The sequence below is a fragment of the Gymnogyps californianus genome, chromosome 1 (genome assembly GCF_018139145.2).
Source record: "Gymnogyps californianus isolate 813 chromosome 1, ASM1813914v2, whole genome shotgun sequence".
Lineage (NCBI taxonomy): Eukaryota > Metazoa > Chordata > Aves > Accipitriformes > Cathartidae > Gymnogyps > Gymnogyps californianus.
The window spans coordinates 138,641,419-138,655,480 of record NC_059471.1 but is presented as its reverse complement, the minus strand read 5'-3'; the positions used below and the strand labels follow the sequence as shown (position 1 = coordinate 138,655,480).

Sequence of the window (14,062 nt, the reverse complement as noted above, 5' to 3'; positions counted from 1 at the left end):
GAAACGAACTAGAATTTAATGCAGAGATTTCGTGGAGGAATTTAGAAGCAGCACTTTAGAAGTTCCCTGAAGCATGTGCATTTTAGAAGTGTTTAGTACTCCACAGCTCTAACCTCCAGACCACTACAGCCTTTTTCAGTGACTCAAGCTTGTACCTTGCACAGTATCCATCCACATCCACTAATTCATCCATATTATCTATACCTGTATAACTGCGAGTTTTCAGCTACGCCTCTTAACCAAACCTGTTTCACCATACATGTTGAAATTACTGCACAACACCAAACTGTCAGCAGGCTCTAGTAAGAAACTGTGGAAAACTTCTAAAGGCAATGGGAGATAGTTGTAGTTCAGGCACCTCTTACATGCACTGTTTTCACTGCATACGTAATTATGTTCATCAGCTTAAAAGAAAATGCCCCATGGAAATCACGCTCCACAAGGGACTATCAAATGTTCATCTTTCTGTCCTCATCAGTGTTTTAGAGATGATGGTAGCACACTGGTGATTTTGAAGGTACTCCTCTCCACCTGCTCCAGTGCAATTGTTTAAATTGCTTCTGCACAACGCGTGTTATAGCGATGCGTCAGCGGTGCCAATTAGCCTATAGAGCCCATCAAAAAAAGAAAACTGTCATTTTCTGTACAACACAACAAAGCAGTTTGTTAAATGAAATACAGAAGTCATGGTAAACTGCAACCAAGCCACCTGAAATGTAGTAAAGTGTTCACAATCCAAATATAGAAAAAAGTGGGATTTGAAAGGTTAAAAAGCAGGGGAGGGAAGGTGGTCTCCACAAAAATTCCCTAATGCCACAAAGAGCTGATACTTCAAAATACTTTCTCCCAGAGTTTTTGGTTGACTTTAATACCAACAAAGAAGCTTTCTTAATTTGTAGACATTTCACCTGCAGGCAGTTCTTTGGGAGCATTACCGAATACCAAACTGCAGTCAATAGATCCAGCTGAGCACTTGTCATAAGCATCATTATAAATATCCTCAGTTCTCTTTCTTAAATCCTATCCATTCCGTTCTCTCTCTCTGACTTACAAGATATCGTTATATGCGTGCTATAGCTGTGTGTGTATATGTATGTACATACACACACATTTAATAAGCAGTTTAAGTTGCACGTATTTGCCTACTTGGAGCAAAGACCAACATCAGCATTTTGCAGGTGGGCAATTAATATTAGCTGTGTGATGTCTACACAACACCATTAATTTGTTTATGGAGGAAGCCTACATTTAAAACAAGAGTGTGCAGAGGCCACTGAACTACCAGATAAAATAACATGTCTGCTTCTACCCTTGGTCATATAACCTTTTATCATTCACCTTAAAAACAAGCCAACAGGCACAAGAATTAGTATGAAGGGAAATTTTCTTCTTACCTGTAAGCTTCATCTAAGGACATATCCATTCTCTTCATGATATATGCAATAGCGATTGTGGCAGAGCGAGATATTCCAGCTAAACAGTGCACTAACACACGGCCATTTGATGCTTTTGCTTTTTCTACATAGCAAAGAAATGGGCAAGTGTCAAACTCAGCAGCATTATGCTATGATGAGAAGTTTCCAAAGAAAGCAGTGTTATTTAAAATTGTTCAAAACTTCCAAATTAACTGCTAATTGCAAATCTCGTGGAAGCTTTAAACAAAAATCACTTATTTTCTCTAGCACTGTATAGCATTGAGTATAGAAAAAGCATGCGACTACACACAGGAAACATACTGCAGTTACAGCATACCACATTTTAACGTGCACATAAACAACCCTATTTAGGTGTCTGGGAAAGGTGATTGTTTCTAATTTTATATGCAAGTAAAAAGCAAGCATTCATGACAGAACAATTTGGCCGGTTCAAATTTGGCTAGCTCACTTCTCAAAGCTAAAGACAGGATCTGTATGTCCAATTTTCTAATTCACTCTCTGCAGACGTATATCAGGCATCTACCAGGTTGCCAGAAAGCAGAGTTGTGCTCTTAAAAAGTGTCTTTGTTCCGTAAGTGCTGGAACATGCAGTGGCAGAATCCCCCGATGTTATTTTGCTTCTGTGCTTACAAAGTAATGGTGATCATGTACATAGATCCTTAGGGTATTTTCATACCACCCAGAAAGCATTCAGGTCTTCTCCAGCCAAAACAGCAAGGCAGACACACAAAGGAATCCAGAAACTGTTTTAAAGAGAGAATTTGAATTTTCTTCTCACCTATAAAATCAACTGATTTATCCAACCAAGGCAAAATTTTCTCACAAAAGCTGTCGTTCACAGGCACTCTCAGGAAATGGGATTCTGGAATAAAATCAGGCTTTGGACAAGTATTGCTGGCGTTCAGTACGTAGCCAATATCATTCTGCTGCATCAGCTCCTAGGAAAGAGAGAAAGATTAAGCCTAGAGAAGTCAAATGGTACCTTTGGCACATTACAAAGCTAAAAACCAAACTGAAATTCGTGTTGGAATTGCTCTAGCTGTATTAGGGGCATTCTTTTGTGAGAGACAACTCCTCAGTTCTTAATTCTTCAAACAACTTTTAATGAGACATCCAGTGTGTCCAAATAACATATGGACTGCAAAGCCCATAAAACCAAAGTTAACAAAGAACAGAAATAATGGTAGCATACCTTCTGCTACTATGAAGCATCACTTCCAAGAGAATGAATGTTTTGCTACTTTCGTTTAAATTCTCACCGTACAAGCTGACAACATAACCAAACACTTCCCACATGTAGTTTGCTGACCCGAATATGTGTTTTCTGGATCACGTATCTAAGACTGGGGTTGCCCCATCACAGATATTGGTGAGAAATATGAAATGAAACGGATGCGTCCTGCAGTCACCACTTATTGTCCAGGACTTCCTTGTTTCTAAGGCAACGTGCAAAACTCGCTCAAAACCTTGAGAGAAGCAGCTGAGTAAGAGCTGAAGACCTTGAATTAGACCATTTTCACACAGCACTAACTGCAGTTTTACAGGAGTTCCGCTTTGTGGTTTACGATTTAGTTGCTCATATTTCAGTTTTCAGTCTTTAGTCCTCTTGCATCTCAGAGATTGTCACAGGAACAAGCAAAGAGACTCAACGTATAAAAGTCAACTGGGCTTTTTAAATAAGAAGTCAATTTTCATGACGGGGGGTGGGAGGGGGGAAAGACTCCTCTTTTCTGCACCTTGCCATATTCTTTGTATTTAGAGTTGTGCAAAATAGCATCTGATGCAGTAGGTACCTTAGTGCCAAAACATGTGAAAAAAGTACTAGAAAACTAGAGATGGCTCTACCAAAACCATCCAGTCTCCTGCAAGTAAGCATCTTGACACAGAGAAGCAATTAAGCAGGTTGGAGTAATACTGATCAAACAACTTTTCTGGTTCAGATATGATTTGGCAGTAAGTGACATGCAATACTATGCTTGGACAGTAGTTACACTGAATACAAACACTGGGGAGCTTTTTGCCAGATTTCTATGGAAACTAATGTCTGAAACATAAAAAAGCCCCAAAAAATCTGATTTTAATCCTTTTGCTTTTATAGGAATGATATAAAAAAAGAAAAGTTATGTCAATCCACAGGAGCAGCAGCAAGAATGAATTCTTACACTGCAGATTTCAACTGGAGATCTACCATGAAAATACAGTCATAAAGCCAAATGGTCGCTTCTTCCCCATATATATTTTTTCTCTAAGCATAAAGATGTTTTAGTGAGGAGAAACAGGGATATGGCTATTTAGTTGAAGAGCCAGAATTCTATCTTGTTCAAATCAGAGCAGTCTAAATAATATGTGATGTTGAGTACACAGGTACACCACATATATGTTACGGTGTGTATGCAGAAGGGCTGAACACACGCACACATATATGCATACATAAATTAAATGTTCAGTGAGAACAAGGGACTGCAGGAGAGAAGGAACTCTACATCAGTCATTTGCAGAGGAAAGTGCATAAAGTCCAGCCAGTAATGGCTGTAAACATGGAATTTACATGAATTTCTACTAGCAAGCTGAACTTGGTTGCCTGGAGCAAAACAAGCAGCTCCTCCAAACTTTCATCCAAAGTCCCTCACATCAGCACATTCAGAGGTGCCTGAAGGTGTGGGCACCGTAAACTAATGAACATACATTATATCGTAAACATACCCATCCAAGGGGAACATGAGATGACCAATTACTTGCAAAGCAAATAATCAGAAATATAATTTCCAGTAATAGTCAAAAAAAAAAGGGGGGGGGGGGAGGGGCTGGATCTGTCAAGTTCTCAGCCTTACTGCTTCTTACCCTGCTAGTCTCCTAGGTCATGCTCCCAGTAAAGCTCACCTTCTCATCAATGACAACAAATGCCAATGTCACTGATTTCCTCCTCTCCCTTCCTTCCCGTCTCCCCAACTCAACCAGCAAGCTCCCTTCAGCCCTGCATGCCTTTCATAGCCGATTCCGTCGCACCTTCCTTTACTATATTTAGCTCCCATACACCAGTAGACCTACAAGTTTAAAAGCAGGAGCACTGTAAGGAAGTAGGGGAATATCTGGAATTATCCCGAGAGGGAAGGTATTGGGAATGGGGTTCTTGGCACAGAGGACTAGCTACCACTAGACCTGCGGTATCTTACGTGTGCAAGGGAGACCCCCGATCCCCAGCATCTCTGCCTCGCTGTCCCGGGCTACACAGCTTTCCCCTTCTAGGATCCCAAGCTCTTCAACATCAACTTTCGCATCTGCTTTAGATCACTATGTTGAAATACTGCCCCCAAACCAGCTCACCTACTGTTGTAACCGCTTAAAGATGAAGAAAAACTGAAATAGTAGGTACAAAAGTATAAGCAGGGTCATGAACTTTATCATGTATAAAGGAGCGAGGCGATGAAGGTATCCCTAACCAATGGACTGCCATGATACATGTTTGTTCAGAATATAGCTAAGGGGTGCTGGCAGGCTGATGAATGTAGAAGAAGAATAGAAAAACTTTTTTTTTTTTTAAAGCATAAGCACTGGTGGGCCGCACAGTCCAACCATCACGATTCCACAGTTATGCAAGGTTTTTAATGTGGAATTGATTATTCAAATGAGAACGAGAAGGCTGCAGATGCCAAGTCTGAAATCACCGAGCCAAAAAAACACCCAAAAATGTGTTAGTGCTTGTCTTTGAGACTAAAGCTAAAGAAAAAAAGTTATGCTTCCTTCTGTTCTAAAGTATCAATCATTCCCTGTGCAACACGCTCCAATATAATACCATAACAGTGCCTTCATTGTAAGGCACCCAAGAGGAAGAAGTGAATTACGATGGGAGGAAGATCCAGAAATCCTAATACTAACAACTTTGTGAAAAGAAAGTAAATGCTCTTTTGTCAGCTTATTTACATTTTATGACTTATTTAATCTGAAAATTAATGGCACCCTAAAATGTTATTTTGTTCCAGGAAATAAAATCCAGGTCTGGAAGAAAAGAAAGAGAATAGTTATGTAAGTAGCAAAGCAGAAAGTTTTACGGTTTAAATGCTGGTACAAAACATGAGGTGTAAGTAGGAGTCTCGTTCAGGCCTGTAACCACAACGCAGATTTTTTTCTGTTACACTAACTCTCAGAAAGGACACTGCCACTCCCGCGTAGGTTAGAATTTAGTTTGCCTCTCTTTCACAAAGAGCAACAAAGATGTTCTGTAAAAGTAAGTACCCTCTTGCAATGCCACCAATATATTGCAGAGATAACCACCATGTATCACACTGAGACCCAAAAACTGAAACAAACTTTTCTGTTAGAACTTTTATGAAGACCTTTTATGAGGTTTTTAGTATTTCAACACTGCAAAAAAATATGAACATTTTCAGAATTACGCATTTAGAAAGAAATCTGTAAAGCAAAAATATAAAAAAAATCTCCTAAGACTTTTCTGAAGTAATCATTACTTTTGCTAAAGGACACAAACCAAGCATTTGTGTTTGCATATCTTTCATAAATAAAGCATTATCAACAGAGGTACTAATGGCAAATAGCGTTAGTATTCTTAAAAGGTCATGAATACAGATTGTCCTGCAACAAGACAAGCACTTCCCTACCCATGCACTCAGGGATAAGCTTATAAAGAGCCTGAAAAGATAAGCTCATCTTGATAAAACATCTTTTAATCGTCAGGTTGAACAGTAGTGCAGATTAAGAGTTCTTTTTGCAGATATTTTTGAGACATTTTAATTTTAGAGAAATCGGTATGTCTGGTCAATGGAAGGAATCATGGGAACTCACAGATAGCATTTGAAGGCAAAAATAAGGTCAATGTGTACAACTACATCTTAATAGTTTTGGGAATCTTACTAGGATTTTTCAGAAACTCATTTTTAAAAAAATCTGGACTTGAATAAATAAACCCCAAACCTCTACCCTTATCTTAACAGAAAGCTGACTTCTTGTCCCCAGTAACCAACAAACCAGCAAGGCCATTAAACCAGAGCATGCAAACTTAACCACTTACCAGCTCCTGGACTGTCCTAACAGAGACAGAACTTTGCTGCTTGTCCCTGGTTTTTGTTTCTTGCCCTCCCCTTTTGAATGTTCTTCACTTCCCAGCTTTCTTACCTTGTATTGGTACTTCTGGGCACTCAATGTAGTAAAAGTCATCCTCCTTGCTCTCCCCAATACCCCTGTGTAGGATCCAGGCTTCCCCAGAAGCAAAGTGTGTTGAAGGGAGAGCAGCAGAGATCTGTTGTTCGTGTTTCTAATGTGCTGATGTCTAGCTACCGCTAATTTTTAGTTGAATCAAGAAACTGATTAAACCCAGGAAACTGGGAGTGTGCTGGTTTTGGCTGGGATAGAGTTAATTTTGTTCATAGTAGCTAGTATGGGGCTGTGTTTTGAATTTGTGCTGAAAACAGTGTTGATGATACAGAGATGTTTTTGTTATTGCTGAGCAGTGCTTACACAGAGTCCAGACCTTTTCTGCTTCTCGCACCACCCCACCAGCGAGGGGGCTGGGGGTGCACAAGAAGCTGGGAGGGGACACAGCTGGTACAGCTGACCCCAACTGACCAGAGGGACATCCCATACCATATGACATCATGCTCAGCATATAAAGCTGGGGGAAGAAGGAAGGGGGGGACATTTGGAGTGATGGCGTTTTGTCTTCCCAAGTAACCGTTACGTGTGATGGAGCCCTGCTTTCCTGGAGATGGCTGAACACCTGCCTGCCCATGGGAAGTGGTGAATGAATTCCTTGTTTTGCTTTGCTTGCGTGCGCAGCTTTTGCTTTACCTATTAAACTGTCTTTATCTCAACCCACGAGTTTTCTCACTTTTACTCTTCTGATTCTCTCCCCCATCCCAACATGGGGGGAGTGAGCGAGCGGCTGTGTGGGGCTTAGTTGCCGTCTGGGGTTAAACCATGACATTGGGAAAACGTCAAGTGGATTCTAAGAGGTAGAAATTTGTTCTCACAGATTCTTTAGGTTAATAAAGGTACCAATATTACAGATGGAAGCCATTTTGGATTTTCCACCAGCAGTCACTGAAACTGAAGAAGGAAGATAAGCTACCGACACTAAGGTCTACTTCAGTGCAGCGAACAAGTGACATGCTCAGAATAAAGCATTGCCTGCGTTTGTTCAAAGTAAGAGCAAAAAGGTACAAAACCCAAGTAGATCTGTGATCGTAAGATGTGTATTTGTCCTAAAATGGGTAAGACGTCTAAGAGGTATTTTAGTCGTCAATGAAAGAACTTCCAAAAGACTGACTGTCAAGGATGACACCAGGCGGTAAGAACTTACTGAACTTTCTGTGTATTATAGGCTGTTGTTTTTGTGGTTTTCCATACAAAATGGGAAACACAGTAATCCTTGATCGTAACTCCCAAGAATGTGTGAGGAAGTACAAATCTGACCAACTCCTGGGGGTCTTACATCAATTCTAAAGTATCTGCAGCTGCAGGGCTTCCTTCAACACATGCTGAAATAATATCAAGGTTGTAGATTAACAGGCAAGAGAGCCACCACCAGGTCTAAACTCTTCCTGTCAACGGCTCTGCCACACTCAGGGCTCATCAGTAGTAGTTGCGGTTTTAGCCTCCTCCGGCTCTATAATGAAATTCCTGACCGCTGCTACCATTTGGATTCCTTTCCTGGTGAGGCACATGTAGTGTGCCTGTGCCCAACGCTTATTCATAGGCACCAATTTACTGCAAGGAAAGGGAACAGCCTCTTTCATTGCTCTGTGATTATTCACCACTTAAAAGGCACAGCACTGGAGTTCCAGTCACATCCCAAACGAAGCAGCAAATCCCTGGCCCTGGAGGAGAACAAGTTGCCCCCTCACTCTCACTGTGACCTAGGATAGCACTTGCCATTCACACATTGAAACAAACAGCGTAAAAGCATCTTTCTAATACTCTACCATCGAAAGCAAGGCTTTTTAAAAATTTTTTTAATTTTAATTACTTAGTTCTTGCTGTCTTTTGTTTGGGGACCACAAATTACTTTTGTGGTAGGAAAAGTGATAAACTGCTTTGACATCCATCATAAGTGAATCAAGTTTGAATTGCTGACTTGCTACCTGGCAGTAAAGACACAGAAGATTTTAAAGGACAAAGTAAATACAATGACTGCTGACTATCCTCCATATAAAAGATTTTTCTGTGTGCTCTATTAATGCACAATTACCTTCTACATGATTGCTTGTGTATCAAAAATCCCTTAAAACAATTGTGAAAAATCTAAAAATAGCCTATTAAAGGCCAGACTGGGATGGAGTGAAAGTAGAAGAAACCAGTGAAAAATATGATAATGGTCAAAGTATATGAATTTGATCCAATTACAGGACTATTAGGATAGTTCCTGTCTTAAGCTTTATACATGGATAAAAAACATACCCATAAGCCTTGCACATAATTAAGGCAATATGCTAGGGCAAAGCCCTCCTCCACTCTCCCCCATCCATGTATTTAATGCCGGCTCATGAAGGCTGTTGGAGATTCAACTAATGAATAGGACTGTCAGATAATACGAGAGGCAAGAGGGCACATGCAGCAGAAGTAATAAAATTTCCTTTGTGAAGGGACCCAAGATGCAGATTGTAAGCAATATGAGTTGGTCTCCTCATGGAGGCAAACATCAGTGGATATACATAGGAATATAGACCTGTAGCCATTTGAGACAAGCTCTTTTAGACATCTCATAGTCTAGCACCCTACAAGTGCTATATTTGATGACTTTGCTGACTATTTTAAGTATACCAAAATATCCTGGGCTATTCTTTAGGAACAGAAATTATTAAATGCACACGTATTTAGAAACAGTAAGAGTTTCTTAGCACAGTGCTACCATAAAAGCTCATTTTAAATTACCCCACTGATTGTCCAGGTCTGAACATTTTATTAGGTGTACAAAGATTTGTTTGCAGAAGTCCCTCATTATACAATTCATGGTATTTAAGTGCTATTTTTTCCAGCACTTGAAGGAAATACTAAAAACCAGAAAATCTTCCTTTGTCCTACTGTAACCATTAATGTAGTTCTGTTAACATCCAAGACCTGCCAAAACAAACCAGTCAGAGCTATACACAGGAAAGTACCTGACCTGCTGTAATGGCGGATTTGATAAGTTTGCTGTTGGTTGATAGGTTACTGAGGAAGGTACCATATCATCTTCTCCGAGATGAAGGAGAAAGGAGACCAAGTTTCATGTTACATGACACGTGGATTAATTATATGGTCTGTGTATCATTAGTTCTCACATAGCTTTCCATGGCTTATGCACAGACAGCTATTATCTATATCTACTTTAGATGTTTTATAGCTGTAATGACGCAGCATGATAGTAGCATGGACAAAGACATGTGGAGATTATATACTCATCCAAGTAAACAACATGACACCCAGAACGCTCACCTTGTTGAGGACATCCCGCTGACACCCAAGATAGAGATGAGGCAGGATTCTGGTTGGGCCAATGTTGGAGACAGGCAGGCAGGGTTGAGAAATACAAGTAGGGATGAGCGTGGATTTTCCTTCACAGAGACCGGGGAAAGAGCTGGAGAACTCAGCAAATCCACCTGTGAGAGGAACAGTATATATTTAATTTACATGCAGTGTTGTAGGCATTGGTGCCCATACCAGTTCTCGGAAAGCAGCATTTGTTGCAGGAGATGGAGAGGCGTTAAGGGGCAGCAGGAAAGCCTTAACAGAGGAACTGAACGTGTGCTTCTTCCAGACGTACCGTGACTGTGCGGAACCATCCATCAGCAGGCAAGGCCTGGCTGCGTATTCCCACTCTGCCTGGAACGTTTATTTCTCTCTCTCTCTCCCCCCAGTCCTCAGAAGTTTTTGATGCTTCTTCCCATTCTTAATGATATGTGGTAATGAGACTAAAAAAACAGCCACAACACCCACCACACTAAAAGCGCACACACCTTTTCCTCTCCGTCCCAGCAAGCTGTTTTCTAAACACCTCCTTCTCCTGTATTAGGTCTATAATTAGACTTCATTAAGAAAAAGTCATGTTTATTCAATTTGGTAAAAGCATCAATATGTGGTTATTAATGTTTGCTTTTAAAATCCTACCTTATTATTTTCTATGCTGCTCCATAATTAATATATTTCATCCAACACACTGGAAGAGGTTTCATCTTTCAAAACCACACCAAGCCAAGGCTTCTCCATCTTAAGTGGGGGAGGCCAGGCAGAGGGCGGACTACAGGGGAAGACTTCACCCCAGCCATGGACTTCCCTAGCAAATCACCACAAGTCTCTGCTCCCTTTACTGCTAGCTGGTTCTTCATCTGCACCAGTTGTTAGGCCCTATCCATATTATGGCTCCAAAACATTTTCATTACCGTTTCCCACCACTGCATTAAACCACTCAGGAAAACTAGAGTGGAATGACTGGTAACACATTTAAATCCACCTAAAATCCCAGTGGCCACCAAAAATGCTCCTTGGCTGTTTCACCATCAGCATGGCACAGCTGCTATGGAACATGAAGGGAATAAAAAGCGAGGCTGAGACTGCTCTAGACACAAATACATAAAATGCAGCTCAAGCTCCATTTTTTTTTCTTGCTCGGCTAGTTCCCAGCTTCCCTCCCATCACAAGGCCTGTGTTACAAACCTGTGCTACCAACTGTGGTCCAACTGGCCTTACCCCCAGTTAGAAAACAAAGCCGAAGAAACCTCCAGCAACGAACTTACACTTCGTCTAAACACGTTCTCAGAAAAGCTATCTAGCTTTTTCCAAGCCTAGCTAAACCCCAAGCTCAGCTCATTCTCATACTTCATCTTTGCAAACTAGTCTGAAGAAGAACTGGAGGCAGCTGCTTAAATCACTATTTTATAGGCTTTCCTTGACTGTTCTCACCATTTAACATGGGTGAAAGTTGCAAACCACAGTGAAAGTCCCGAGCTATTTTGTCACATTAAAGCATAGAGACAAGCGGAATTTTAACTGAAGGAAGAATAATTATAACCTGTCCAGAACAAGGCCCCTTTTTATCATCAAGGAAGTGTAGTATTAATGTGCTAAATCTGCCAAATGCTATGTTCACTATTATTACAGTTTGAAGACGTGAATTAAAATTATTCAGGAATAAGATAACGTACTGTTTTGTCAAGGCTTGCATTACCGTTGCCTGAATTACGCCTATTCTTTGGATTTGAAAATCTGTATCTTTAGTAAATGTAGAAAAAACCAAGGTAATAGCCATGTGTGTAACAGCTCGTTTTATCTGATTAAAAAAAAATGCCAGCAAGCAGATTTCAGAACAAAAGTTTTATGAACAGTGATTCCTGTTCAGTCTCCTGACTTACCAAAAAAAAAAAAAAAAAAACCAAAAACAAACCCCAACCAAAAAAACCAACCAAAAAAAAATCACTTGTCTATTTTGTTAGATAAATTATTTTAGACAACCATGACAATGCTCATCATGAGAATGTGAGGGTGAGGTTGGACTGTATGGGATGGGCGGGGGGGATGCTAAGCTAAGGCACTGCCCATCACAGAGCCATACCCCTAAACTGAAGGACCTAGGCTAGGGGCACAGTAAAGGTTAGGCCATGACATCTTCTGTTCCTATTAGCTGGGATTCCTCCTCCTTGCTTTACAACCTCCCTGTTCAGGAGCACAGATTCTGCTTGTTCAACGTATCAATCAAATGACAGAAGGAGTTTGCAAAACAATTCTCTCGCATACTTGCTAAATTTTCTTCTGTATGGCATAATGTTTTCCTCTCTGTTATAGGAAGCAATCCTTGAATTTATAGGCATTATCTGCCTGTCAGATTAAATTTAATGTAAGATACAGTGCCCAGCAGTTCCTTGAGAGGTTGGGGGAAGAAGGGGAAATCAAATACTGTTTTTTGGTTTCATTTCCTTATTCTTTATTTCTTGGGAAGCTTGTTGGCTGCTTTCTGGATCCTCTCTCTGACACAGCTGGAAACAGAGAAGTGACTTTTCTTCCTTACAAAGCAGCAGCACAAGCAAAGAAAAGATTTTACATGTGTGCTTTCTTTGCAAAAGACTACATGGGCAAAGTTCAACAACAACAAAAAAAGTATTTTCCCAAATACCTACGGATTGGTCTCACTTCTGTATGAACACTGCAACAAGAAATTAAGCAAGAAGCTAATATGCAAAAAAACTGAGATTTTGGGAGATGGAACCCATGCTCTGTCATCATAAGTGTAAGGAGCAATTTTTTATTTTTATTCTAGGGCTCTGTCAAGGAAAATTTGAAGTGATTCAAGATTAGATGCTTCAACACTTCAAAGTCATGTTTTTTCTTTCTACTCACGCTTTCCTAGTAACACGTTGCTTCAGTATCTTTACAACATGAATTACAACCACAAAACTCTCAAATCGGATAAGGCTGACATTATATTGCCTATCTTTACACATGCTCCCAAGTGAGCCCTCCTTTCCTTTGAATATATTTTAACCTGGTATTAGTATCAGTAGTGAACTGACTTGAAAAAGCATGAAATTGGTGACTTGTTTCAAATATTAATCTATCTTCCCTGCTATCTTCTATAACCATTTCAAAAAGTTAGTAGCTTTTCCACAAATCTGGCTTTGATTTATGGCACTCACAATAGGAAAAACATGTTCTAGATCAATGCTTTTAAAAAAACACAAACAAAAAAACCCCATACCAACAAAACACACTCATATATGCATCCTGTTAAACTACTGATTTCTTCTAGTACAACAAACATAGTATCAGGGGTCTGGAACAACAGCATCCACGCATATGATCACTGAGCTGTCGTGTCATGATGAGACTAACTTACAGTCTAAGGAACTGCACTCATCACAATTTGCCTGCATTAACTTAGAAAATATATCTATTTTTTTAAATATATAGATATATTAAAAAAATAACAGCACCTAAAGATGTGTAGAAAAAAAGCTATTTATTTCACATGTGTCTGTTTTCTAACACAGATTATGGCCCCCATGAGTCCCCAAAGCTGAAGTCTACACACAGTCTACATGAGGAGCTGCTTATGAGAAAAGTGCTTTAAGCACTCAGGCTACCCATACAGTTCTGCTGTAAATGAAGCAGACCGTCTTCAAAAAACAAACTTTAAACATTTGGAAAATGAATGTAGTCTACAGGTGGGAATGCAGAATAGAAAATTGAGCCTTAAAAGAAAGATGGGATGGGTTTAGTTTCAAATTCCATAATTTGAGGATGACCTTTGCATCAAGACAAATTTCATCTTTAAATCTCCTTACCTACCTCAGTTAGAATAGGGCTATTGGCAGTGCTGTGCAGGTTTTTTTAATACGAGAAAATACACTTTTCTTCTGGAGCTAGTTTCTAATTAACACCCTTTCTCCCACCACTACTCCAGCCTCTGCAAATAATAAATCAATCACAAGAGCATGCTGAAACTGGGGGGGGGGAAATCTACAGGTCATTAACAGAGCTACTGGGTTAATAAAGTTTCACTGAAGTCTTTGATAAATGTAACTGGGCCCTGGAAATAGATGACTGACAAATAACTCCAAAATATTCTCTCCTAAATAGCTGTGAACCATACAGGTTTTCTGTATTCTTGATGGTGAAGCTGAGCCGAAACAGCTCTCTTGACA

General features: G+C 40.0%; 1 protein-coding gene across 1 annotated transcript in view; it reads right to left on the bottom strand.

The window, feature by feature from the left end:
* Nucleotides 1-14,062, bottom strand: part of DUSP16 (dual specificity phosphatase 16) — a 69,685-nt gene that overhangs the window by 6,476 nt on the left and 49,147 nt on the right. The window contains exons 4-6 of the mRNA XM_050897984.1: nucleotides 9,864-10,027; nucleotides 2,215-2,374; nucleotides 1,395-1,518 (exon numbers count right to left, since the gene is read on the bottom strand). Of these exons, the coding sequence (XP_050753941.1) occupies nucleotides 1,395-1,518; nucleotides 2,215-2,374; nucleotides 9,864-10,027 (448 nt within the window). The remainder of the gene's footprint in view (nucleotides 1-1,394; nucleotides 1,519-2,214; nucleotides 2,375-9,863; nucleotides 10,028-14,062) is intronic.